General features: G+C 42.8%; 2 protein-coding genes across 17 annotated transcripts in view; both read left to right on the top strand.

Annotated features, from left to right (window-relative positions):
- Positions 1 to 5,193, top strand: part of dock8 (dedicator of cytokinesis 8) — an 81,246-nt gene extending 76,053 nt beyond the window's left edge. For both annotated transcript variants that reach the window (XM_036980088.2, XM_036980087.2), the window contains exon 47: positions 210 to 5,193. In XM_036980088.2, the coding sequence (XP_036835983.2) occupies positions 210 to 261 (52 nt within the window). In that variant the 3' untranslated portion in view covers positions 262 to 5,193. The remainder of the gene's footprint in view (positions 1 to 209) is intronic.
- Positions 5,194 to 6,123: 930 nt separating this feature from the next.
- The window catches only part of aopep (aminopeptidase O (putative)), a 124,364-nt gene continuing 102,880 nt past the window's right edge, over positions 6,124 to 27,607 (top strand). For all 15 annotated transcript variants that reach the window (XR_016496659.1, XR_016496660.1, XR_016496663.1 and 12 more), the window contains exons 1-5: positions 6,124 to 6,229; positions 17,190 to 17,869; positions 18,042 to 18,211; positions 18,305 to 18,467; positions 18,985 to 19,353. Coding sequence is in view for 6 of the 15 variants with exons in the window: in XM_036980083.2 (XP_036835978.2) it covers positions 17,217 to 17,869; positions 18,042 to 18,211; positions 18,305 to 18,467; positions 18,985 to 19,353 (1,355 nt within the window). In the remaining 9 variants the exon portion in view is untranslated. The remainder of the gene's footprint in view (positions 6,230 to 17,189; positions 17,870 to 18,041; positions 18,212 to 18,304; positions 18,468 to 18,984; positions 19,354 to 27,607) is intronic.

The raw sequence follows: 27,607 nt of genomic DNA, 5'->3' as shown, positions 1-27,607 counted from the left end.
CATTTGGAACACTATTGATACCTGAATCTGTTTCATAAGAATGCTTCATTTAATTGAATGTTCATCCTATCAACAGTGCGGTTTGCTTCTGTCCTCAATGTGACAGTTGCTATGTATTATTTTTTTTAAATGTTGCCTATTCCACCATGCAAATGTAATTAAACAGTCACATCCTCTCCTCCTCTCCCTCTATGCTCTCCCCTTCAAAGAGATTCCATCAAACGGCTCAGTTTCCGCAGAGCCCCGGAGGAAAACTCCTGAGAAGGACAGATTTATCTATCTGAGAGAATCTCCAGAGGCCGGAGAAGTAAGGATGTTGTAAAAGTAGAAAAGGAGGTGAAGAGGAGAAGGGAGCTAGCAGTCCTCATTCACCATGGAAGAGCAGTACACACATGATTACACAATGGAGGACTTACAATCATGTCTGAATCAACACAACATTGCAATACATTGTCATTGCTTGTTGTTTCTTCTTTTTTTTTTTTTTTTTACAAGAAGCACAAATACGTTGTGTGAGACCATAATGAGCACATTACGTAGCAGGTAATGTGCAATATTGAGCAAATTTGTCATTTACCAGTTTTTTTTTTTAACATATTGCTAGTTCTCCTGAGTTCTATGATTACTGTGAGTCCTAACGATGCTGCAAACTGCTGTGGGTTTGAGAAAGAAGGGTAAAAGTCCCACATTATAGTCCTTGCAGGGCCAGGGACTGTGTGTGTGTGTGTGTGTGTGCCCGTGCACCACAATACAAGGGAACATGTTTTCTTTTTGTAAGTGTCCAGATAAGGAATGCATGACATCTGACTCGTACTAAATGACTGTTCTCTGCAAAAGTCCTCCTGGACTTGCACTTGTATGTGTGCAACTCTATAGACTCTCACACTGTAAAAATAGAACTCTCCAGTTAACTCGTAATGCTATATTTGATATATACTTAGTGTACAAAACATTAATATTGAGATGCACCCCATTTTGCCCTGCGAGCATCCTGAGGGCAAAATTCGTCGGGGCATGGCTAGAAGGTGTCGAAAGCCTTTCACAGGGATGCTGGCCCGTGTTGACCACAATGATTCCCACAGTTGTGTCAAGTTGGCTGGATGTCCTTTGGATGGTGGACCGTTCTTGATACACACGGGAAACTGTTGAGGGTGAAACACCCTGCAGCGTTGCAGTTATTGGCGCACAAATGTTCAAAGGCATTTAAAAAATGTGTCTTGACCATTCACCCTCTGAATGGCACACATACACAATCATGTACACTGATTGAAGTGGATTTAATAAGTGGCATCCATAAGGGATCATAGACTGATAAATTAAATCCAGGTAAAAGCTATGTCATGGACAGAGTTCCAAGTGTTTTGTACACACTCAGTATATATATACAGTGCCAGTCAAACGTTTGGACATGCCAATTCATTCAAGGGTATTTCCTTTTTTAAAAAACTATTTTCTACATTGTAGAATAATAGTGAAGACATCAAAACTATGAAATAACACATGGAATCATGTAGAAACCAAAAAAGTGTTAAACAAATCAAAAAGATATTTTAGATTCTTCAAATTAGCCACCCTGATGACAGCTTTGCACACTTTTGGCATTCTCTCAACCAGCTTCACCTGGAATGCTTTTCCAAAAGTTTTGAAGGAGTTCCCACATATGCTGAGCACCTGTTGGCTGCTTTTCCTTCACTCTGTGGTCCAACTCTTCCCAATCCATCTCAAATGGGTTGAGGTCAGGTAATTGTGGAGGCCAGGTTATCTGGTGCAGTACTCCATCACTCTCCTTCTTGGTCAAATAGCCCTTACACAGCCTGGAGGTGTGTTGGGTCATTGTCCTGTTGAATAACAAATGATAGTCCCACGAAGCGCAAAACAGATGGTATGGCGTATCGCTGCAGAATGCTGTGGTAGCCATGCTGGTCAAGTATGAATTCTAAATAAATCACAGACAGTGTCATCAGCAAAGCACCATCACACCACCTCCTCCATGCTTCACATGGGAACCACACACGCGGAGAACATCCGTTCATCTACTTACAAAGACACGGCGGTTGCAACCAAAAATCTCAAATTTGGACTCATCAGACCAAAGGACAAATTTTCACCGGTCTAATGTCCATTGCTTGTGTTTCTTTGCCCAAGCAAGTCTCTTCTTCTTATTGGTGTCCTTTAGTAGTGGTTTCTTTGCAGCAATTTGACCATGAAGGCCTGACCCACGCAGTCTCCTCTGTGCATTTAATGTTGAGATGCGTCTGTTACTTGAACTCTATAAAGCGTTTATTTGGGCTGCAATTTCTGAGGTGCAGTTAACTCTAATGAACTTATCCTCGGCAGCAGAGGTAACTCTGGGTCTTTATTTCCTGTGGGGGTCCTCATGAGAGCCAGTTTCATCATAGCACTTGATGGTTTTTGCGACTGCACTTGAAGAAACTTTCAAAATTCTTGAAATGTTCCAGATTGACTGACCTTCATGTCTTAGTAATGATGGACTGTCATTTCTATTTGCTTATTTGAGCTGTTCTTGCCATAATATGGACTTGGTATTTTACTAAATAGGGGTATCTTCTGTATACCACCCCTACCTTGTCACAACACAACTGATTGGCTCAAATTCATTAAGAAAGAAAGAAATTCTACAATTAACCTTTAACAAGGCACACCTGTTAATTGAAATGCATTCCAGGTGACTACCTCATGAAGCTGGTTGAGAGAATTCCAAGAGTGTGCAAAGCTGTCATCAAGGCAAAGGATGGCTGCTTTGAAGAATATCAAATCTAAAATATATTTTGATTTAACTTTTTTTGGTTACTACATGATTCCATATGTGGTATTTCATAGTTTTTGATGTCTTCGCTATTATTCTACAATGTAGAAGATAGTAAAAATAAAGAAAAACCCTGGAATGAGTACGTGTGTCCAAACTTTTTACTGGTACTATATAAAGTTGAAGTCGGAAGTTTACATACACTTAGATTGGAGTCATTAAAACTTGTTTTTCAAGAACTACAAATTTCTTGTAAACAAACTCTAGTTTTGGCAAGTCGGTTAGGACATCTACTTTATGCATGACAGATGTAATTTTTCCAACAATTGTTTACAGACAGATTATTTCACTTATAATTCACTGTATCACAATTCCAGTGGGTCAGAATCTTACGTACACTAAGTTGACTGTGCCTTAAACAGTTTGGAAAATTCCAGAAAATGATGTCATGGCTTTAGAAACTTCTGACAGACATAATTTGAGTCAATTGGATGTATTTCAAGGCCTACCTTTAAACTCAGTGTCTCTTTTCTTGACATCATGGAACATCTAAAGAAATCAGCCAATACCTCAGAAAAAAAATCGTAGACCTCCACAAGTCTGGTTCATCCTTGGGAGCAATTTCCAAATGCCTGAAGGTACCACATTCATCTGTACAAACAATAGTACGCAAGTATAAACACCATGAGACCACGCAGCCATCATACCGCTCAGGAAGTTGAACATACTTTGGTGCGAAAAGTGCAAATCAATCCCAGAACAACAGCAAAGGACCTTGTGAATGTGCTGGAGGAAACAAGTACAAAAATATGTGTATCCACAGTAAAATGAGTCCTATATGGACATAACCTGAAAGGCCGCTCAGCAAGGAAGAGGCCACTGCTCCAAAACTGCCATAAAAATGCCAGACTATGGTTTGCAACTGCACATGTGGACAAAGATTGTAATTTTTGGAGAAATGTCATCTGGTCTGATTGAAACAAAAACAGAACTATTTGGCCATAATGAGCATTGTTTTGTTTGGAGGAAAAAGCAAGCCGAAGAATACCATCCCAATCGTGGCAGCATCATGTTGAGGGAGTGCTTGGCTGCAGGAGGGACTGATGCACTTCATAAAATAGATGGCGTCATGAGGATGGAAAATTATGTGGATATATTGAAGCAACATCTCAAGGCATCAGACAGGAAGTTAAAGCTTGGTTGCAAATGGGTCTTCCAAATGGACAATGACCCCAAGCATACTTGCAAAGTTGTGTCAAAATGACTTAAGGACAACAAAGTCAATAATATAAAATGTGTGGGTCGGAACTGAAAAGGCGTGTGCGTGCAAGGAGGCCTACAAACCTGAATCGGTTAAACTAGCTCTGTCAGGAGGAATGGGCCAAAATTCACCCAACTTATTGAGGGAAGCTTGTGGAAGGCTACCTGAAACGTTTGACCCAAGTTTAATAATTTAAAGGCAATGCTACCAAATACTAATTGAGTGTATGTAAACTTCTGACCCACTGGGAATGTGATGAAAGAAATAAAAGCTGAAATAAATCATTTTCTCTTATTCTGACATTTCACATTCTTAAAATAAAGTGTCGATCCTAACTGACCTAAGATTGGAATTTTTACTATAATTAAATGTCATGGAATTGTGAAACACCATAAACTCAGTTTATGTAAACTTCCGACTTCAACTGTGTGTGTGTGTGTGTGTATATAATTTTTTGTTAGCCTATTATGTCTCTGTAGATACTAACAAAGATTAATTTATTATGTGTTCACAAATGCATCAAGGCACATACATCATAACTGATGCCATCACCAACCAAACCTAAATGGCAAATCTGTATGTACACAGAGACTGAAATGCTATTTAGATGACACATCAGAGAATGAAAATACAAATGTTTACAGTTATGATACATTTATTTTATTTTCTTCATGAAAATATATATTTTAGATAATATACAGTATCATCACTTTAGCTGGCAATAACAATATTGAAACAATGTTGTTTACCATGACTAAATGTGACAAAGCCAATGCACATATCAAGTTTGTTTTTGTTGTTGAAAAAATTGTATTAGGTGCCAAAATAAAGACATCCTACAATCTATGTTTACTGTACCAACAAGACAGGTTTCAAGTATTTGCCCAGGCTCTTAATCTTGTTTGTTAATGTTGATGTCATGTTGTAGAACGTCATGTATACCAATAGAGAAATCCTTTGTAATACTACTGGGAAACGCAATACTCTGATTAGAAATACTTATGGGCAAAGAGCCATATATTAATATATGGCTCTGCGTATGGGTATTCATTCACATTATATTCTGTGTTCTGTTACATTGTAGCTGCATAATAGTACAGTAAGTGAGTATAGGACATACTGTAGGTAGTGGCCTACCAATAAACACTGGATTCCTTGTTTTTCATTTTGTGGTATTTTTAATCTGTTGTTCATCAGTGCTTTATTGAAAATGTTGGATTTGAATGAATTATAAAGCACACATGTCAATGCCATGCAATTCTGTAGGCTACATCTTTGCTGTGGTCATTATTGCCCCACGTATCACTCACTACATTATCATTAGACTTAGCATAGGCCTAGACTAGAGAACTCATGATTTCACAATCCACATTCTTGCAAATATATATACTTTCGTCATTATCTTAAAATGTTGGATATTTATCCTCCTTCGGTTACATGGAAGCCTGAATTGGAATTTAGAACATCCCGAATAGGCCTACAGATTTAACTAGATTCGTAGTATACCCCTCTGCTATATTCAGATAAGCAACCTCGTTTTTATTTTACCAGAGCGCAAGAGCTCCTTTATATAGCTCCACCTCGAAGATTACAACAATAGTCTAGGTACAGTAGGTTAATTCATGAGACATTTTAAACATGACTAGGTTTACTTTCGTATCATAGAATGCATCATATAATCCACATTTCCATTGTATAATTTATCCGTTTTTAATCATAATCCACTATAAAAAATATATAAAAGCATTACACAAATTGAGAAATTATTTTAATACACGGAAAATACACCACTGGACAGGAGTATTTTCCGCGTGAAAAACAGGCAACGTTCCCGGGCGCGCATTTTCCCCACCCTGATGTATATTTTCGGTTTATACTTTAGCATGTGTTACATTGATTTTATTTTACCATTGAAGTGTTTTGTAGGTTATTATCAGGTTATATTAAGTTGCACTGAGATTGAACTACAATTGTTTTCTTTTTTTTTATATACAATTGCCTACATACTGTATTGTAATAAAACATGCAGGGAACAGGTCTCGAACCCTCGACCTTCTAGCCCGAGGTCCGGCGCTCTATCGACTGTGCCGCAAAAGCATGCTCGATCTACTTCACGTCGCCTGAATATGACGGCATAAACCCTTGCCATGGACATGCTCGTACTGTCTGTGCCGGGAACTGGATGCAGCCACTCCAACCAGGTTAGTGCCTACGACAGTCCACAAAACAGAGCATTACTGTTTTCGTATTCGCTATAATATCTTGTGTATTGAATGCACAGGTCTTGTCTCCTTTTACAGAAAACACTGTTAGGAAATTACCCCCGCTTTCGTTTTAAAACCATGCACATGTGGCTGAGGCTCCAGTAAATGTTCCGCCATCGGATGCTTTATTTGAGCGACGACCTGCCACCTCCCCTCTCTCACCACTAACGAAAGTAGATTAATATAATATATAAATATGTAGAAACAAGTAAGAGTTTAGCCTACAGTCCTAAATGAAGCAAAATGCCGCAATGATGGAAATACCTTCAAGTTTACATACATGTCAATGTGACATTTATCATGATGTAAAAGTACCAACTATTCACAGTGCATGAGTGGCAACCCAAAGTGTGGGTGGAGTATTAATTATTATAGGCTACCTACTCATCACATAAGGTTTACTAACGACTGCTGTGAAACAATAGAGAGAACAATAGTAATGTTTTGTTGAACAAAGCCTATGGGAAAATGAATTGAATTTTTGGTTAAACGCCAAAAATATGGTCTCTGGTAAACACCGGCTTAAGAGATCTTAAAAGTTTTGTTCTATGAAATAATCTTCAGCTGCCAACATCACTTTTTGTGAATTTTGAAGCATTTAAGTAATAAAATTAACACAACGCACATAAAGGCTTTCCAAATTCACAAAGGTTGTGTTAACTGACTGATATTATCTCATAGTACAAAACATATCAGATCTCTTAAGCCTGTGTTTACCACAGACCGTATTTTCAGCGTTTCGCGGCGGCCGGTAGACTAGTGGTTAGAGCGTTGGGCCAGTAACCAAAAGGTTGCTGGATCGAATCCCAGAGCTGAGGAGGTAAAAATCTGCCATTCTGCCCCTGAACAAGGCAGTCTACTTTCCATCAGACACTTGGAGAAGAATCCACCTTTCAGCAGGACAATAACCTAAAATGAAAATGGCAAATATTGTATAATCCAAGTTTGCAAAGCACTTAGAGACTTATCCAGAAAGACTCACAGCTGAAATCGCTAACATGCATTGACTCAGGGCGGTTGAATATTTATCTTATCAAAATATACATATTTATTTTCCATGAACAAACATTTGATAAAAACATTACAGTCTTTTGTGTAGATTGTTAACAATTTGTATTTTATTTGAATCCCGCTTTGTAAAACAACAAAATGTGGAAAAAGTCAAGGGGTGTGAATTCTTTCTGAAGGCACTGTTATGTCTCTGTGTCACTTTGTTTTTATTCTCCTACTTCCTCTCAGGGAGAGACATTTGAGGAACTCACACTGTACAGTTTAATTGCAGCTTTGGCCTGCCAAGCCTCCATAACCCTGAGGCTGGAGCAGGGGAAATGGAAATGCTAGGTTGTAACGGCAAAGTGACTGGCTGGCTGGCTCTCATAGGGGACCTTCAGTTTACTGTAAAACAGTTTGCTTTTTGGAGCTTGGACCTGTAGGCCTGCGGATCCATTTCCCCCCAAAATAAATATGTATACAGTATATATATTAAAACATTTTTGGCTGGGGGACTCAGTCGGGGTCTGAGTCCCCCAGCCAAAAGTGCAATTTCGAGATGTGGATAATTAGTTTTTCTCTTGTTATGTTAGTCACAGACAGTCACTCAATTAGCCCATGTCAGCAATTATTTTTGATTGGTATTGTATGTTTGTCAGGCCTATATAGAGCCTTCGGAAACTATTCAGACCCATTGACTTTTTCCACATTTTGTTACGTTACAGCCTTATTCTAAAATAGATTAAATAAATACAAATCCTCAGCAATCTACACACAACACCCCATAATGACAAAGCGAAAACAGGTTTTTAGACATTATTGCAAAAAAAACAGTGTTAAGCCAAATTTCGTTAGCCTCCTGAGGTTGAAGAGGTACTGTTGCTCCTTCTTTACCACACTGTCTGTGTGGGTGGACTATTTCAGTTTGTCAGTGATGTGTACGCCGAGGAACTTGAAGCTTTCCACCTTCTCCACTGCGGTCCCATCGATGTGGATAGGGGGGTGCTCCCTCTGCTGTTTCCTGAAATCCATGATCATCTCCTTAGTTTTGTTGACGTTGAGTGAGAGGTTATTTTCCTGGCACCACACTCCCAGAGCCCTCCCTGTCGGCTGTCTCATCGTTGTTGGTAATCAAGCCTACTGCTGTTTTGTCATCTGCAAACTTAATGATTGAGTTGGAGGCGTGCATGGCCACGCAGTCATGGGTGAACAGGGAGTACAAGAGGGGGCTGAGCACGCACCCTTGTGGGGCCCCAGTGTTGAGGATCAGCAAAGAGGAGGTGTTGTTTCCTACCTTCACCACCTGTGGGCAACTTGTCAGGAAGTCCAGGACCCAGTTGCACAGGGCAGGGTTCAGACCCAGGGCCTCAAGCTTGATGATGAGCTTGGAGAGTACTATGGTGTTGAATGCTGAGCTATAGTCAATGAACAGCTTTCTTACATAGGTATGCCTCTTATCCAGATGGGACAGGACAGTGTCCAGTGTGGTGGCGATTGCATCGTCTGTGGATCTATTGGGGCGGTAAGCAAATTGAAGTGGGTCTAGGGTGGCAGGTAAGGTGGAGGTTAGAGGTCGACCGATTATGATTTTTCAACGCCGATACCGATTATTGGAGGACCAAATAAGGCAGATTTATTGATTTGTAATAATGACAATTACAACAATACTGAATTAACACTTTTATTTTAACTTAATATACAGTGGGCTCCAAAATTACTAGCACCCCTGACTGGCAATGCACAAACAATGCTTAAACAAATATAAACAATATAATTATAGAGAGAAACTCAAAATACCAACATGTGAGAAATACTGTACTTTAGGGCAATTATTAGAAAATTCAAAAGATATGGAACAGTTGAAAACCTCACAGGTAGAGGACGAAAATGCATTTTGACCCCCAGGATAGGGAGGAGGATGGTGAGAGAAGCAACAAAATCCCCAAGAATCACTGTGAAAGAATTGCAGGCCTTGGTGGCGTCTTGGGGTCACCAGGTTTCAAAAAGCACCGTCAGACGCTACCTCCACATCCACAGGCTCGTTGGAAGGGTTGCCAGAAGAAAGCCCTTTCTGACCCCAAGACACAGACGCAAACGCTTGGAGTTTGCCAAACGTCATTTCAATCATGACTGGAAGAAGGTGCTCTGGTCAGATGAGACCAAAATTTAACGTTTTGGTCAGATACAGCATTGACGTTGAAACAGGTGCATACAAGAAGAGGAACCTCATACCCACGGTGAAATATGGAGGGTGGTCAGTGATGTTTTGGGACTGTTTTAATTCCAGAGGTCCAGGGGCACTGGTTAAGATTGATGGCATAATGAATTCTACCAAGTATCAGGCAATTTTGGCTGACAATCTGGTTGCCTCTGCCAGAAGGCTGGGACTTGGCCGTAGCTGGTCTTTCCAACAAGACAATGACCCGAAACATACCTCAAGATCCACACAGAAATGGTTCTGTGACAACAAAATCAATGTTCTGCCATCGCCATCTCAGTCGCCGGACCTCAATCCAATCGAAAACCTGTGGGCTGAGTTGAAGAGGGCAGTTGATAAGTTCAAACCCAAGATTGTGAAGGATCTTGAAAGGATCTGCATAGAGGAATGGTCCAAAATCCCTCCAAATGTGTTCCTTAACCTTGCCAAACATTACAGGAAAAGACTCCATGCTGTTATCCTTGCCAGAGGTGGTTGCACTAAGTACTAAATGAGTGCCAATAATTATGAAACCTTGATTTTGGTTAAATTTATGGTTGGTTCCATAGAAACGTTAATAAAGTACAGTATTTCTCACATGTTGGTATTTTGAGTTTATCTCTATAATTATATTGTTTATATTTTTTCAAGTATTGTTTGTGAGTCAGTAATTTTGGAGCCCACTGTATATAATACATCAATCAAATACATTTTGCCTCAAATAAATAATGAAACATGTTCAATTTGGTTGAAATAATGCAAAAACAAAGTGTTGGAGAAGAAAGTAAAAGTGCAATATGTGCCATGTTAAAAAGCTAACGTTTAAGTTCCTTGCTCAGAACATGAGAACATATGAAAGCTGGTGGTTCCTTTTAACATGAGTCTTCAATATTCCCAGGTAAGAAGTTTATTATAAGAATTATAGGACTATTTCTCTCTATACCATTTGTATTTCAAATAACTTTGACTATTGGATGTTCTTATAGGCACTTTAGTATTGCCAGTGTAACAGTATAGCTTCTGTCCCTCTCCTCGCCCCTACCTGGGCTCGAACCAGGAACACATCGACAACAGCCACCCTCGAAGCGTCGTTACACATCGCTCCACAAAAGCTGCGGCCCTTGCAGAGCAAGGGGAACAACTACTCCAAGTCTCAGAGCAAGTGACATTTGAAATGCTATTAGCGCGCACCCTGCTAACTAGCTAGCCATTTCAAATCGGTTACACCAGCCTAATCTCGGGAGTTGATAGGCTTGAAGTCATAAACAGCGCAATGCTTGAAGCATTGAGAAGAGCTGCTGGCATACGCATGAAAGTGCTGTTTGAATGAATGCTTACGAGCCTGCTGCTGCCTACCACCACTCAGTCAGACTGCTCTATCAAATATCAAATCATAGACTTAATTATAACATAATAACACACAGAAATACGAGCCTTAGGTCATTAATATGGTCAAATTCGGAAACTATAATTTCGAAAATAAAATGTTTATTCTTTCAGTGAAATAGTGAAAATGTATCTAACGGGTGGCATCCATAAGTCTAAATATTCCTGTTACATTGCACAACCTTCAGTGTTATGTCATAATTACATAAAATTCTGGCAAATTAGTTCACAACGAGCCAGGTGGCCCAAACTGTTGAATATACCTTGACTCTGTGTGCAATGAACGCAAGAGGAGTGACACAATTTCCCTAATGTTGCCTGCTAACATGAATTTATTTTAACTAAATATGCCGGTTTAAAAATATGTACTTCTGTGTATTGATTTTAAGAAAGGCATTGATGTTTATGGTTGGGTACATTCGTGCAATGATTGTGCTTTTTGCGCTTTTGTTAAATCATCCCCCGTTTGGCAAAGTTGGCTGTTTGTGCGAATGCTCCCATCTATCCACGGTTTCTGGATGGGGTTGGTTTTGACCTGTTGAGTGTAGGGGGCAGTATATTGATGTTTGGATGAAAAACATACCCAAATTAAACTGCCTATTTCTCAGGCCCAGAAGCTAGAATGTGCATATAATTCAGATTAGGATAGAAAACACTCTAAAGTTTCCAAAACTGTCAAAATATTGTCTGTGAGTATAACATAACTGATATTGCAGGTGAAAACTAGGAAGTGCCTCTTATTTTGAAAGCTCCCTGTTCCATTGCATGCCTTCCCTCCATTTAAAGGGATATCAACCAGATTCCTTTCCCTATGGCCTCCACATGGTGTGAACAGTCTTTAGACATAGTTTCAGCCTTTTATTCTGAAAAATGAGCGAGAACGATCACATCGCGTCAGTGGATGGCTGGGTGCCAGCAGAGTTTTGCATGCGCAACAGCTTGGAGCAGACATCTTCTCTCTCTCCTATTGAAAAACCTACGGTCCGGTTGAAATATTATCGATTATTTATTGTAAAAACAACCTGAGGATTGATTATAAAAACCGTTTGACATGTTTCTACGAACTTTACTGATACTATTTGGAATTTTTGTTTGCCCCGTCGTGACACATTTATTGTGTAACTGGGAGTCTTGTGAGTGCAAACATCCGAACATCATCAAAGGCAAGTGATTCATTTTATTGCTTTTCTGACTTTCGTGACCGATCTACTTTGCTGCTAGCTGTTTGTTTTGTTTTGTCTGCTAAGATAGATGTCCTTACATAAACGCTTGGTTTATGCTTTAGCTTTAAAGTGTTTTTGAAAGCTGACACACCAGGAGGATTGACAACAAGCTAAGCTATGTTTTGCTATATTGCACTTGTGATTTCATGAAAATTAAATATTTTCAGTAATTTAATTTGAATTTGGAGCTCTGCAATTCAGAGGATGTTGACGAAAATGATCCCCCTAACGGGATGGGTGCACCAAAAAGTTAATAGGCACAGTGGTTACAACATCTCCTATGCACTTCCTGATAAACTCATTCACCGTATCGGTATATGTGTCGATATTATTTTCTGAAGCTACTCTGAACATATTCCAGTCCGCGTGATCAAAACAATCTTGAAGCGTGGATTCCGATTGGTCAGACCAGCGTTGAATAGTCCTTACCACGTGTGCTTCCTGTTTGAGTTTCTGCCTATAGGTAAGGAGGAGCTAGATGGAATCGTGGCCCGAGTTGCCAAATGGAGGTTGAGGGAAGGCCTTAAATGCATTCTGGAAGGTAGTATAGCAATGGTCGAGTGTTTTAGCAGCATGAGTACAACAATCAATATGTTGATAGAATTTCGGTAGCCTTTTCCTCAAATTTACTTTGTTAAAATCCCCAGCTGCAATAAATGCAGCCTCAGGATATGTGGTTTCCAGTTTGCATAAAGTCCAGTGAAGTTCTTTGAGGGCCGTCGTGGTATCCACTTGGGGGGGATATAGACCGCTGTGGCTATGGTTGCCGAAAATTATCTCGGGAGATAGTACGGTCGGCATTTGATTGTGAGATATTCTAGGTCGGGTGAACAGAAGGGCTTGAGTTCCTGTATGTTATCACAGTTACGCCATAAGTCATTATTCATAAAACATATACCTCCACCCTTCTGCTTCCCGGAGAGATGTTTGTTCCTGTCGGTGCGATGTACTGAGAACCCAACTGGCTTTACAGAGTCAGAGAGTATATCTCGAGCGATCCATGCTTCTGTGAAGCAGAGCAGGTTACAATCCCTGGTGTCTCTCTAAAAAGCAACTCTCGCCTTGAGCTCATCAATTTTATTAACCAGAGATTGGACATTAGCGAGTAAAATACTCGGGAGCGGTGGGTGGTGTGCTTGCTTCCTAAGTCGGACCAGAAGACCTCCTCGAGTACCTCTCCTTCGCCGGTGTTGTTTTGGGTCAGCCTCTGGAATAAGTTCAATTGCTCTGGGGAGAGCAAACAAAGGATCCGCTCCAGGGAAGTGGTAATCCTGCTCCTAATGCTGGAAGTTCTGGTGAGTTACCGACGCTCTAATATCCAATAGTTCTTCCCGGCTGTATGTAATGACACAAAACAATTCCTGAGCTAATAACGTAAAAAATAGTACATAAACAAACAAAATACTGCAGAGTTGTATACAAGCTAGTCGCAATGTTGACATCTTCGTCGGCGCCATCATCATATCATGTCAGTGGCCTCCATCATTCTTAAAAAGAAGTTTGGAACCACCAAGACTCTCCCTAGAGCTGGCGTGCCAGGCCAAACTGAGCAATCGGTGGAGAAGGGCCTTGGTCAGGGAGGTGACCAAGAACCCGATTATCCCTCTGACAGAGGTCTAGAGTTCCTCTGTGGAGATGGAAGAACCTTCCAAAAGGACAACCATCTCTGCAGCACTCCACCAATCAGGCCTTTATGGTAGAGTGGCCAGACGGAAGCCACTCCTCAGTAAAAGTCACATGACAGCCCACTTGGAGTTTTCCAAAAGGCATCTAAAGACTCACAGACCATGAGAAACAAGAATCTCTGGTCTGATGGAACCAAAATTGAACTCTTTGGCCTGAAGCCAAGCGTCACGTCTGGAGGAAACCTGGCACCATCCTTACGGTGAAGCATGGTGGGGGCAGCATCATGCTATGGATGTTTTTCAGCGGCAGGGACTGTGAGACTAGTCAGGATCGAGTGAAAGATGAATGGAGCAAAGTACAGAGATCCTTGATGAAATCTTGCTCCAGAGCGCTCAGGACCTCAGACTGGGGCGAAGGTTTCTTAGATATTACTGCACTGTCGGAACTAGAAGCACAAGCATTTCGCTACACTCACATTTACATCTGCTAACCATGTGTTTGTGACCAATAAGATTTGATTTGAGGTTCACCTTTCAACAGGACAACGACCCTAAGCACACTTCGTGACAAGTCTCTGAATGGCCTTGAGTGGCCCAGCCAGAGCCCGGACTTGAACCCGATCGAACATCTCTGGAGAGACCTGAAAATAGCATTGTAGCGACTCTCCCCATCCAACCTTTTATTTATTTGATTTATTTTACCTTTATTTAACCAGGTAGGCAAGTTGAGAACAAGTTCTCATTTACAATTGCGACCTGGCCAAGATAAAGCAAAGCAGTTCGACAGATACAACGACACAGAGTTACACATGGAGTAAAACAAACATACAGTCAATAATACAGTATAAACAAGTCTATATACAATGTGAGCAAATGAGGTGAGAAGGGAGGTAAAGGCAAAAAAGGCCATGGTGGCAAGGTAAATACAATATAGCAAGTAAAACACTGGAATGGTAGTTTTGCAATGGAAGAATGTGCAAAGTAGAAATAAAAATAATGGGGTGCAAAGGAGCAAAATAAATAAATTAATTAAATACAGTTGGGAAAGAGGTAGTTGTTTGGGCTAAATTATAGGTGGGCTATGTACAGGTGCAGTAATCTGTGAGCTGCTCTGACAGTTGGTGCTTAAAGCTAGTGAGGGAGATAAGTGTTTCCAGTTTCAGAGATTTTTGTAGCTCGTTCCAGTCATTGGCAGCAGAGAACTGGAAAGAGAGGCGGCCAAAGAAATAATTGGTTTTGGGGGTGACTAGAGAGATATACCTGCTGGAGCGTGTGCTACAGGTGGGAGATGCTATGGTGACCAGCGAGCTGAGATAAGGGGGGACTTTACCTAGCAGGGTCTTGTAGAGGACATGGAGCCAGTGGGTTTGGCGATGAGTATGAAGCGAGGGCCAGCCAACGAGAGCGTACAGGTCGCAATGGTGGGTAGTATATGGGGCTTTGGTGACAAAACGGATTGCACTGTGATAGACTGCATCCAATTTGTTGAGTAGGGTATTGGAGGCTATTTTGTAAATGACATCGCCAAAGTCGAGGATTGGTAGGATGGTCAGTTTTACAAGGGTATGTTTGGCAGCATGAGTGAAGGATGCTTTGTTGCGAAATAGGAAGCCAATTCTAGATTTAACTTTGGATTGGAGATGTTTGATATGGGTCTGGAAGGAGAGTTTACAGTCTAACCAGACACCTAAGTATTTGTAGTTGTCCAGTTGGTGTAGACTCACCAGCAGCAAGAGCGACCTCATTGATGTATACAGAGAAGAGAGTCGGTCCAAGAATTGAACCCTGTGGCACCCCCATAGAGACTGCCAGAGGTCCGGACAACAGACCCTCCGATTTGACACACTGAACTCTATCAGAGAAGTAGTTGGTGAACCAGGCGAGGCAATCATTTGAGAAACCAAGGCTGTTGAGTCTGCCGATGAGGATGTGGTGATTGACAGAGTCGAAAGCCTTGGCCAGATCAATGAATACGGCTGCACAGTAATGTTTCTTATCGATGGCGGTTAAGATATCGTTTAGGACCTTGAGCGTGGCTGAGGTGCACCCATGACCATCTCTGAAAACAGATTGCATAGCAGAGAAGGTATGGTGAGATTCGAAATGGTCGGTAATCTGTTTGTTGACTTGGCTTTCGAAGACCTTAGAAAGGCATGGTAGGATAGATATAGGTCTGTAGCAGTTTGGGTCAAGAGTGTCCCCCCCTTTGAAGAGGGGGATGACCGCAGCTGCTTTCCAATCTTTGGGAATCTCAGACGACACGAAAGAGAGGTTGAACAGGCTAGTAATAGGGGTGGCAACAATTTCGGCAGATAATTTTAGAAAGAAAGGGTCCAGATTGTCTAGCCCGGCTGATTTATAGTGGTCCAGATTTTGCAGCTCTTTCAGAACATCAGCTGAATGGATTTGGGAGAAGGAGAAATGGGGAAGGCTTGGGCGAGTTGCTGTTGGGGGTGCAGTGCTGTTGACAGGGGTAGGAGTAGCCAGGTGGAAAGCATGGCCAGCAGTAGAAAAATGCTTATTGAAATTTTCAATTATGGTGGATTTATCAGTGGTGACAGTGTTTCCTATCTTCAGTGCAGTGGGCAGCTGGGAGGAGGTGTTCTTATTCTCCATGGACTTTACAGTGTCCCAGAACTTTTTTGAGTTATTGTTGCAAGAAGCAAATTTCTGCTTGAAAAAGCTAGCCTTGGCTTTTCTAACTGCCTGTGTATAATGGTTTCTAGCTTCCCTGAACAGCTGCATATCACGGGGGCTGTTCGATGCTAATGCAGAACGCCATAGGATGTTTTTGTGTTGGTTAAGGGCAGTCAGGTCTGGGGAGAACCAAGGGCTATATCTGTTCCTGGTTCTAAATTTCTTGAATGGGGCATGTTTATTTAAGATGGTTAGGAAGGCATTTAAAAAAAATATCCAGGCATCCTCTACTGACGGGATGAGGTCAATATCCTTCCAGGATACCCCGGCCAGGTCGATTAGAAAGGCCTGCTCGCTGAAGTGTTTCAGTGTTTCAACCTGACAGAGCTTGAGAGGATTTGCAGAGAAGAATGCGAGAAACTCCCCAAATAGAGGTATGCCAAGCTTGTAGCGTCATACCTAAGAAGACTCAAGGCAGTAATCGCTGCCAAATGTACTTCAACAAGGTTCTGAGTAAAGGGTCTGAATACTTATGTAAATGTGATATTTCAGGTATTTACTTTTAATACATTTGCAAAAATGTATAAACACTGGTTTTGCTTTGTCATTATGGGGTATAGTATGTAGATTGATGAGGGAAATAAACAATTTAATGAATTTTAGAATAAGGCTGTAACGTAGCAAGATGTGGAAAAAGTCAAAGGGTCTGAGTACTTTCCAAAGCCACTGGATGTGGACCACCTTACCTGGCTGATAAGGTTGATATGTACTGTATACTGTACATATTGATTGAACGCTCTATCAGTTGATTGATTGATTGACATTGTGTTTTCCTCTAGAATTAAATAGATGACCTCTGATGAGAAATGGATGGTGATGGTGATATGGACCCAGGCAGGGACGACTTGCCCCTCAGAGCCAACACCAACCACATCCTGGTCAGACACTATGTCTTGGACCTGGACATAAGCCTCCAAACTAAGGTTATCACTGGTACTGTGGTGCTCTTCCTGGAGCCAGGCCCACTGGCTGGAGATGGGAATGAGGCTGGGGAAGGGGCCCCAACCCCACCCCAACCATCCCAGACCGATGACTCCTGGGAGGATGAGAGCCACAGAGACTTTACCTTAGTTCTGGACTGCTGTGACCTCACTGTGTCAAAAGTAGAGGAGTTGGACGTGACCTCTGTGTCAGATATGCAGGGTCTCCTAAAGGAGGTCAAGGGTGAGGGGTTAGGGGTTGGCCCACAACCAGACAGCCAATCAGCTGTGCTCATTCAGAGGCTGATCTCCCTACCGTCCACCCAATGGAAAAAGCAACACCACCTGTACTTCCAGTGCAGTCATGCCCCTGCTTCTGAGGGTGGGGGACCCCTCATCTTCCACACTGACCGCTGGAGCCTGCAGGTGAGGAAGAGGGGGGTTCGGACCATCCAGGAGTTCCCCCGAGCCCTGAGGGTCTGCTACAAGACCAAGCCGGAGGGAGGCTCTGTCAGGTGGACTAAAGATCAGGACAACAGGTGGGACATCTATCTACTGTATGCTTCATGCTCAGACTGATAACATATAGGACAGAAGTTGTTTCCATCTGTCTACTCTCAGGGTGAAACAAACTATCCAGTAGATAAACCAAGATAAACCTGTCCCATGAACAGTACGATGAAGGAAGTTGTTTACCGTTTACTCCTCTAGGTCATGTGTTTACACCGCCGGCTCCCCCATCAACAACCGTGCCCTCTTCCCCTGTCAGGAGCCTCCTGTCGCCATGTCGACGTGGCAGGCCCAGGTACGAGCCCCTAGGGAGTGTGTGGTTCTATTGAGTGGAGAGAACCAGGCCCAGCCCACGCACCTGCACCACACAGGTACTACAGTCCTGATCAGTGTACAGCGGATAAGTGCAAAGTGGTACAGTTCACCAGTCCACTCACCCACTCTCTGTCTCTCTCTCTGTCCAGGTCTCTCTAGCTGGGACTACTATGTCACCTTGCCTATGCCTGCCTCCACTTTTACCTTGGCAGTGGGTTACTGGCGCCAGGCCACAGCACAACTTTCCACAGCACAGCTTACCCCTCCTGTGCAGGGTACAAGGGCTGGGGCTTCTCATACGCATGCTGGCAGGTATGATTTATTTCCCGTAAGAACCTCTCTTGTCCCCCCCCCCCCCCTTCGTGGTTTCCCTCCAACCCAGCCATACCAGGCGGTAGAACCAGGTCTTCCCCAGCAGTGCTTTCCCCTGCCCTGAAGAGTTCACCACAGGCTGAGGGTTTGAGGGTTCCACCAGCATGCTGGCAGCTCTGTCATTCTTCCCGTAATACCACCCTTTCTACCTCCTCCTCTCATGGTTTCCCTCCAACCCAGCCGTTAACCCCAGGGCTTCTCCTGCTACAAGGAGGGCCTTTTATCCTCAGTGAACGGCTAGAGGAAACTTGGAACACATTTGGGTTTTGCAGTTCCAGTACTAAGATGGAGTTACTGTAACTAAATGGAAGTCCAATTAAATGTAATGTTTGGGTTTTCTCTGGCTTTCCTGTGTGATGCCATGTTCCATATTTCCACCCCTCTCGTTTCTAAGCCCGTAGTCAAAATAGCGAAAATACAAGCCTGAATCCCCCCCCCCCTTCTCCCCATCACACAGCTTGGACCTGAATCCATTCACCAACATGGACCATCCCATCATCACCAGCCCACAGTCTACATTAGTCTACTCAGGCCTGAAGGATGAGAAGCACTCTGAGAGCGTCTGCTTAGGTCTGGGCGATGACAACTTCACCTGTTGCCATACTGATTACCCCTGTCCATTCACCGACCCATCCGCCTGGAGCCAAGAGGTGGTCCCTCACCGGATGTTTGCCCCGCCCTCTCTGCTGCAGAAGGCCCAGGTCCAGGTCCTCCCCCTTCTGCCTGGCTGCCTGGCTGCAGCCCACGCTACCCTGGGGGTTCATCCCTTCCCCCGCCTCGACGTACTCATCGTCCCAGCAAGCTTCTCTAGTCTGGGCATGGCCAGGTAAGACTGGAGGGAGGACTGGAGGAAGGGATATGTATCGAGGAATAGATCATTTCACCACTCATGCACGCCTGTTTTGTTACTTTCAAATCTGCTGTTTTATTTACATCTGCAACTCGTTGACATGACTACTTTGCATTCGTGAACATGAACACTCGTAAAGCACCAGTGGCAGCCATGTTTCCCTCGTGTGTCTATATCCTTAATGGAAATATACAGATTCCACGTTTGCAATAAAGCTGAATAGCAGACAGCCCCATGAACCCCAGTCCAACACCCCAACCCTTGGTCGACCCTCCAGTTGAAAGAGCCTGCTAGCCCCCATTCACCTCCCCGGCAGTGTTAGCTCAGACAGCCAGTCAATAGGGCTCTGTGTGTGTCCATGTTGTGTTGTTGACCTGGTCTCCAGGTACACTGGTCTGTTTGTGTCGGGCTGTTTAGTCTGCAGAGTGGAGGTCTGATGTTTAGAGGAAACCCACGGGTTGGCACACTACTTTACCCCATCAACAGCCCCCCCCGTATATCTCACGATGCTGTTGACCTCTCTCTCTTTCTCTCTCTTCTGCACAGCTGTCTTTCCTATTTTCCTCCAGTTCTCTCCTCGTCCTCCTATATTAAGGCCTTGGGGGTTAACCACCACTCTGTTGATGTTTTGACTGCCCTGAAGCAGTCAAATTGCCCTGTTGGACAGCTACTGTAGCAGTTCACTTCCTCCATGCATTCAGACTTTCAGTAGCTAAGCTACATCTTTCTCTGTGTGGGCTAGACAGAGTTTTTTGTTGCAGTTTTGATGAATGGTTCTTGGTTTTACTGAGAAGGCGGGAGCTCTACTGAATTTATAATATTTGTATTGCCAAGTACAGTAGATTCATTTGCAACAACATTTTGGTCCAATAACCTTTCTTTCTTAACCTTAGTTTTACTAATAGTCTACATGAAGTCTGAGAGGCAGTGGATGTTTCGAAATGTGTGTCAACTTATTTTCCTGTAATTTAATGAGGCGATATGCTTGGTACACATACATGCAGTCCCCATTGAATGTTCTGTTGTTTAGATTTTGGGGAAATTAAGTTATGTTTTTCTATGCAAAATAATTTGAGCACTTTTTGTGTGTGTGTGTGTGTTTTTATGGGAGTGAAATCCAGCCAGTGTCATTTAGATTAAGTTTGACTGAAGTTAAAATGGGAAGTTTGGGCCAAATAAAAGCTCAAAACATCTGCCCTTTTTTTACTATGCTCTTGATAAAATAAATAAATGCGTCTTTTGGGTGGCCAGTGGACAGTGGCCCAGTGTGTGTAGGCTGCCAGTGCCAACACCCTCTCTCTCTGCACCAGAACTCTGTCTGTAGTCTTCCACAGGAAATGAGGTCAGAACTGAATGTACTCCACAGGTTATGATGTCATTGGGAGGGGATCAGAAACATTGTAAAGGACAAAAGGTTTCCAGAGGGTCAACAACTCTGAGCCCAGAGCTCCAACTCACATATACACATATAGTGGCAAGAAAAAGTATGTGAACCCTTTGGAATTACCTGGAATTCTATATAAATTGGTCATGAAATTTGATCTGATCTTCATCTAAGTCACAACAATAGACAAACACAGTCTGCTTAAACTAATAACACACAAACAATTATACGTGCAGGGTGGGAAAAGTATGTGAACCCTTGGATTTAATAACTGGTTGACCCTCCTTTGGCAGCAATAACCTCAACCACGTTTGCTGTAGTTGTCGATCAGACCTGCAGAACGGTCAGGAGGAATTTCGGGCCATTCCTCTTTACAAAACTGTTTCAGTGCAGCAATATTCTTGGGATGTCTGGTGTGAACCGCTCTCTTGAGGTCATGCCACAGCATGTCAAATCGGGTTGAGGTCAGGACTCTGACTGGGCCACTCCAGATGACGTATTTTCTTCTGTTGAAGCCATTCTGTTGTTGATTTACTTCTGTGTTTTGGGTCGTTGTCCTGTTGCATCACCCAACTTTTGTTGAGCTTCAATTGGCGGACAGGTAGCCTTACATTCTCCTACAAAATGTTTTGATAAACTTGGGAATTCCTTTTTCCTTTCGATGATAGCAAGCTGTCCAGGCCCTGAGGCAGCAAAGCAGCTCCAAACCATGATGCTCCCTCCACCATAATTTACAGTTGGGATGAGGTTTTGATGTTGGTGTGCTGTGCCTTTTTTTCTACACACATAGAGTTGTGTGCTCCTTCCAAACAACTCAACTGTAATTTCATCTGTCCACAGAGTATTTTGCCAGAAGCGCTGTGGAACATCCAGATGCTCTTTTGCGAACTTCAGCAGTGTTTTTTTTGGACAGCAGTGGCTTCTTCTATGGTGTCCTCCCATGGACATCATTCTTGTTTAGTGTTCAACGTATCATAGACTCGTCAAACGGAGATGTTAGCATGTTCCAGAGTTTTCTGTAAGTCTTTAGCTGACACTCTAGGATTCTTCTTAACCTCATTGAGCATTCTGCCCTGTGCTCTTAGTCATCTTTGCAGCACGGCCACTCCTAGGGAGAGTAGCAACAGTACTGAACTTTCTCCATTTATAGACAATTTGTCTTACCTTGGACTGATGAACATCAAGGCTTTTAGAGATACTTTTGTAACCCTTTCCAGCTTTATGCAAGTCAACAATTCTTAATCTTGGGTCTTCTGAGATCTCTTTTATTCGAGGCATGGTTCACATCAGGCAACGCTTCTTGTGAATAGTTCTTTATTGGGCAGGGCAGCTCTAACCAACCATCTCCAATCTCGACTCAATGATTGTACTCCAGGTTAGCTGACTCCTGACTCCAATTAGCTTTTGGCAAAGTCATTAGCCTAGGGGTTCACATACTTTTTCCAACCTGCACTGTGAATGTTTAAATGATTTATTCAATATAGACATCATGTTTATAAGGTGCTAACACCTTAAGGCTGCTTTATTCTTTGCATTGCAAGGTTTGAGGATAGCTTTTGCCCTGGCTTGCCCTGGCTGTTTGAACTTGAGCTACGTAGGTGTAGTTGACAAAAAAAGAGACTCGGAGGATTCACTAAGCCCAGCAGACTCCTGCCATGCCTGCGTGGGTCACAACCCAGCCCCCCCCCCCCCCCTCCCCATCTCTTTGCGTGTGGTACACTCCTGCAGGCCTCCAGACTTAACCGCAAGGCTGCGCCACATGCAGGAAGGAGGGGGAGGTCGACAAAACATGGACCAGAGATGGAGATTGGGAGATGGGGGTGGGAAAGAAGGGGCATGGGAGGTCTTGAGCCATACCTAACCACAAGACTGCCTACATGGAGGATGGAGGGAGGTTAACAAAACATGGAGATGGAGACGGGGTGGGAGGAGGAGAAAGGGGTGGGAGGAGGAGAGTTTAAGGAGGGGTTTTAGCCATGGATCCCCCAGGATGTGAGAGAGGATGTGTGGATTATTCCCAGCAACAAAAGCCATTAGTCCCTGGAAGGACTTCAGAGGCTGCAGCTCTTTAATCTGCAGATTGGGAAGTATGTGGGCCTGAGTTCTTGGGGCCAGGCCAACCGCTGCTTTTCTAGCATGCCCCTGTATAAAGAACAACAGGGGTGGCTGAGGAGAGTAGAGGGAGGCAGGCAGGGGGGCATTAAGTTATTGTGCTGGGATACGGGGAGGGGGGGGGGGTTAAGTTTTTGTACCCAGATACGGGGAGGGAGGGAGGGAGGGAGGGCAGGAAACCAAAGATTAAGAAGTCAAGTAAGGGCAGGTCTGGACTGACGGCCTGTGCCATGTACACTGTGTGCCCACAAATCTGTGTGACTCTATGTAGTGTATAATTAATATTTGTAAAGAGACAGAACACCGTTTACACTTGCAAACAGTCAGTGAGCTACACGACTTTACACCAGCCTCTGTCAGAGCAGATGTCAAATTAGTTGAATAGCCTATTTAGTTTGTTTTGTTATATATTTTATATTTTGTGGTTTCTGTCTGTTTATACACGCCATTCATAAACAAACACTCCTTACCTGGGCCAAATCAGTAGAGGGTTCCCCTCTGTTGGTCTGTCTGTTTGTCCGACTGTGTCTGTCTGTCTGTCTGTCTGCCTGCCTCTGTCTGTAGAATCACCATGGTCAAACTGTTAAAGGCTCTGGTATTTGGAGGCAATGTGTGTGTCCTCTCCTGGTGCTGAGACAAGAGGAGGAGAAGGAAGAGGAGGAGAGAGGGGAAAGAGGGGGGTGAGGAGGAGGGGAGAGGAGGAAGAGGAGGAACAGTAAATGGGAAACATCAATGCGGACAGCAGGGGAGCTACTTAGCTCAGAAACACTTCCACACTTTGGTTAAAAACAACCCATTGTCTACAGTGGATGGAATGACATGAGAAAGTTGTAAAACTGAGACCTTGAAAACACTGAAGTGACTTTGAATGGCTGCTGCAGATAGAAGTCCTTCAGCACAAGTCATTTAAATGTAAGGGTGTAATGTTCCCCAAACTCACAGTTCGGTGCGTATTGCGTTTTCGGGGTCACAGTTCGATTCGGTTTCGGTACAGCCGGATGAAATGAAATGCCAACCATTGCTGTAGTACATTTTTGTTTATTTAAGAAAATACAAAGTTCTGGTATTCCTGATTCCGTATATGATCATGAGTCATATAATTCCTGATGAGAGCACAATCAGGAGTAGCAACACTTTGTCTTTTCTTAAATGAAACCACACGATTACTCATCAACAACAATACTAAAATAAAGTGCACCATGTGTGTGAAATCAAAATGTAAATATGGCTCAGACATCATATAGGCCTATCCCAATGGGCATACAATGTGATAAAGATGTCCTTTACTGGTTGAAACCAGATTAAAAATGTATTTTTCATATTTTGGTTGATATCTGTTTTTGGTAAAAATCTGATTCAACTAAATCAAATCAAATGTTATTAGTCACATGCGCTGAATACAACAGGTAGACCTTATAGTGAAATGCTTATTGATAAGAATAAGGTAACAAGTAATTAAAGAGCAGCAGTAAAATAACAACAGCGAGACTATATACAGGGGGTACTGGCACAGAGTCAATGTGCGGAGGCACCGGTTAGTTGAGGTAATATGTACATGTAGGTAGAATTATTAAAGTGACTATGCATAGATGATGATAACAACAGAGAGTAGCAGCGGTGTAAAGGTGGGGGGGTGCAAATAGTCTGGGTAGCCATTTGATTAGGTGTTCAGGAGTCTTATGGCTTGGGGGTAGAAGCTGTTTAGAAGCCTCTTGGAGGCTTCTGACCAGTTATCTAAATGCTACTCAATTAATAGACACCAGTCTATATATACATGTGCAAAGTGTTTGTGATCCATGCACCCAGTGCATACAGTGCATTCGGAAAGTATTCAGACCGCTTGACCTTTTCTACATTTGATTATGTTACAGCCTTATTCAAAAATGGATAAAATACATGTTTTGTCTCATAAATCTACACACAATACCCCATAATGACAAAGCAAAAACAGGTTTTTATTTTTTGGGGCAAATGTACCCTTTGCTATGAGACTCGAAATTGAGCTTGGGTGCATTCTGTTTCCATTGATCATCCTTGAGATCTTGATTGGAATCCATCTGTGTTAAATTCAATTGGTTGGAAAGGATTTGGAAAGGTACACACCTGTCTATATAAGGTCCCACAGTTGACATGTCAGAGCAAAAACCAAGCCATGAGGTCGAAGTAATTGTACGTAGAATTCCAAGACAGGATTGTGTCAAGGCACAGATCTGGGGAAGGGTACAAAAACATTTCTGCAGCTTTGAAGGTCTCCAAGACCACAGTGGACTCCATCATTATTAAATGGAAAAAGTTTGGAACCACCAAGACTCTTCCTAGATCTGGCCGCCAGGCCAAACTGAGCAATCGGGGGAGAAGTGCCTTTGTCAGGGAGATGACCAGGAACCCGATGGTCACTCTGACAGAGCTCCAGAGTTCCTTTGTGGAGATGGGAGAACCTTCCAGAAGGACAACCATCTCTGCAGCTCTCCACCAATCAGGCCTTTATGTTAGAGTGGCCAGACGGAAGCCACTCCTTAGTAAAAAAGCACATGACAGCCCGCTGGGAGTATGCCAAAACAAAATTCTGTGGTCTGATGAAACTAAGATGAAACTCTTTGGCCTGAATGCCAAGCGTCACGTCTGGAGGAAACCTGGCACCATCCCTACTGTGAAGCATGGTGGTGGCAGCATCATGTGGAGATCCTTGATGAAAACCTGCTCCACGGCGTGTCCTTGAGTGGCCCAGCCAGAACCCAGACTTGAACCCTATCTAACATTTCTGGAGAGACCTGACAATAGCTGTGCAGCGACGCTCCCCATCCAACCTGACAGAGCTTGAGAGGATCTGCAGAGAAGAATGGGAGAAACTCCCCAAATACCGTTGTGCCAAGCTTGTAGCTTCATACACAAGAAGACTCGAGGCTGTAATCGCTGACAAAGGTGCTTCAACAAGGTACTGAGTAAATTGTCTAAATACTTATGTACAGTGCCTTGCGAAAGTATTCGGCCCCCTTGAACTTTGCGACCTTTTGCCACATTTCAGGCTTCAAACATAAAGATATAAAACTGTATTTTTTTGTGAAGAATCAACAACAAGTGGGACACAATCATGAAGTGGAACGACATTTATTGGATATTTCAAACTTTTTTAACAAATCAAAAACTGAAAAATTGGGCGTGCAAAATTATTCAGCCCCCTTAAGTTAATACTTTGTAGCGCCACCTTTTGCTGCGATTACAGCTGTAAGTCGCTTGGGGTATGTCTCTATCAGTTTTGCACATCGAGAGACTGAAATTTTTTCCCATTCCTCCTTTCAAAACAGCTCGAGCTCAGTGAGGTTGGATGGAGAGCATTTGTGAACAGCAGTTTTCAGTTCTTTCCACAGATTCTCGATTGGATTCAGGTCTGGACTTTGACTTGGCCATTCTAACACCTGGATATGTTTATTTTTGAACCATTCCATTGTAGAATTTGCTTTATGTTTTGGATCATTGTCTTGTTGGAAGACAAATCTCCGTCCCAGTCTCAGGTCTTTTGCAGACTCCATCAGGTTTTCTTCCAGAATGGTCCTGTATTTGGCTCCATCCATCTTCCCATCAATTTTAACCATCTTCCCTGTCCCTGCTGAAGAAAAGCAGGCCCAAACCATGATGCTACCACCACCATGTTTGACAGTGGGGATGGTGTGTTCAGCTGTGTTGCTTTTACGCCAAACATAACGTTTTGCATTGTTGCCAAAAAGTTCAATTTTGGTTTCATCTAACCAGAGCACCTTCTTCCACATGTTTGGTGTGTCTCCCAGGTGGCTTGTGGCAAACTTTAAACAACACTTTTTATGGATATCTTTAAGAAACGGCTTTCTTCTTGCCACTCTTCCATAAAGGCCAGATTTGTGCAATATACAACTGATTGTTGTCCTATGGACAGAGTCTCCCACCTCAGCTGTAGATCTCTGCAGTTCATCCAGAGTGATCATGGGCCTCTTGGCTGCATCTCTGATCAGTCTTCTCCTTGTATGAGCTGAAAGTTTAGAGGGACGGCCAGGTCTTGGTAGATTTGCAGTGGTCTGATACTCCTTCCATTTCAATATTATCGCTTGCGCAGTGCTCCTTGGGATGTTTAAAGCTTGGGAAATCTTTTTGTATCCAAATCCGGCTTTAAACTTCTTCACAACAGTATCTCGGACCTGCCTGGTGTGTTCCTTGTTCTTCATGATGCTCTCTGTGCTTTTAACGGATCTCTGAGACTATCACAGTGCAGGTGCATTTATACGGAGACTTGATTCCACACAGGTGGATTGTATTTATCATCATTAGTAATTTAGGTCAACATTGGATCATTCAGAGATCTTCACTGAACTTCTGGAGAGAGTTTGCTGCACTGAAAGTAAAGGGGCTGAATAATTTTGCACGCCCAATTTTTCAGTTTTTGATTTGTTAAAAAAGTTTGAAATATCCAATAAATGTCGTTCCACTTCATGATTGTGTCCCACTTGTTGTTGATTCTTCACAAAAAAATACAGTTTTATATCTTTATGTTTGAAGCCTGAAATGTGGCAAAAGGTCGCAAAGTTCAAGGGGGCCGAATACTTTCGCAAGGCACTGTAATTGTGATATTTCTGTTTTACATTTTTTATAAAAAAAAAAGTTTTATGGGGTATTGTGTGTAGATTGATGAAGAAAAAACAAAATGTGGAAAAAGTCAAGGAGTCTGAATACTTTCTCAATGCACTGTATAAGACACTAGAACAC

This window comes from Oncorhynchus mykiss, chromosome 6 (assembly GCF_057628025.1).
Source record: "Oncorhynchus mykiss isolate SJ-2025 chromosome 6, ASM5762802v1, whole genome shotgun sequence".
Classification (NCBI taxonomy): domain Eukaryota; kingdom Metazoa; phylum Chordata; class Actinopteri; order Salmoniformes; family Salmonidae; genus Oncorhynchus; species Oncorhynchus mykiss.
This window is presented reverse-complemented; position numbering and strand designations above follow the sequence as displayed.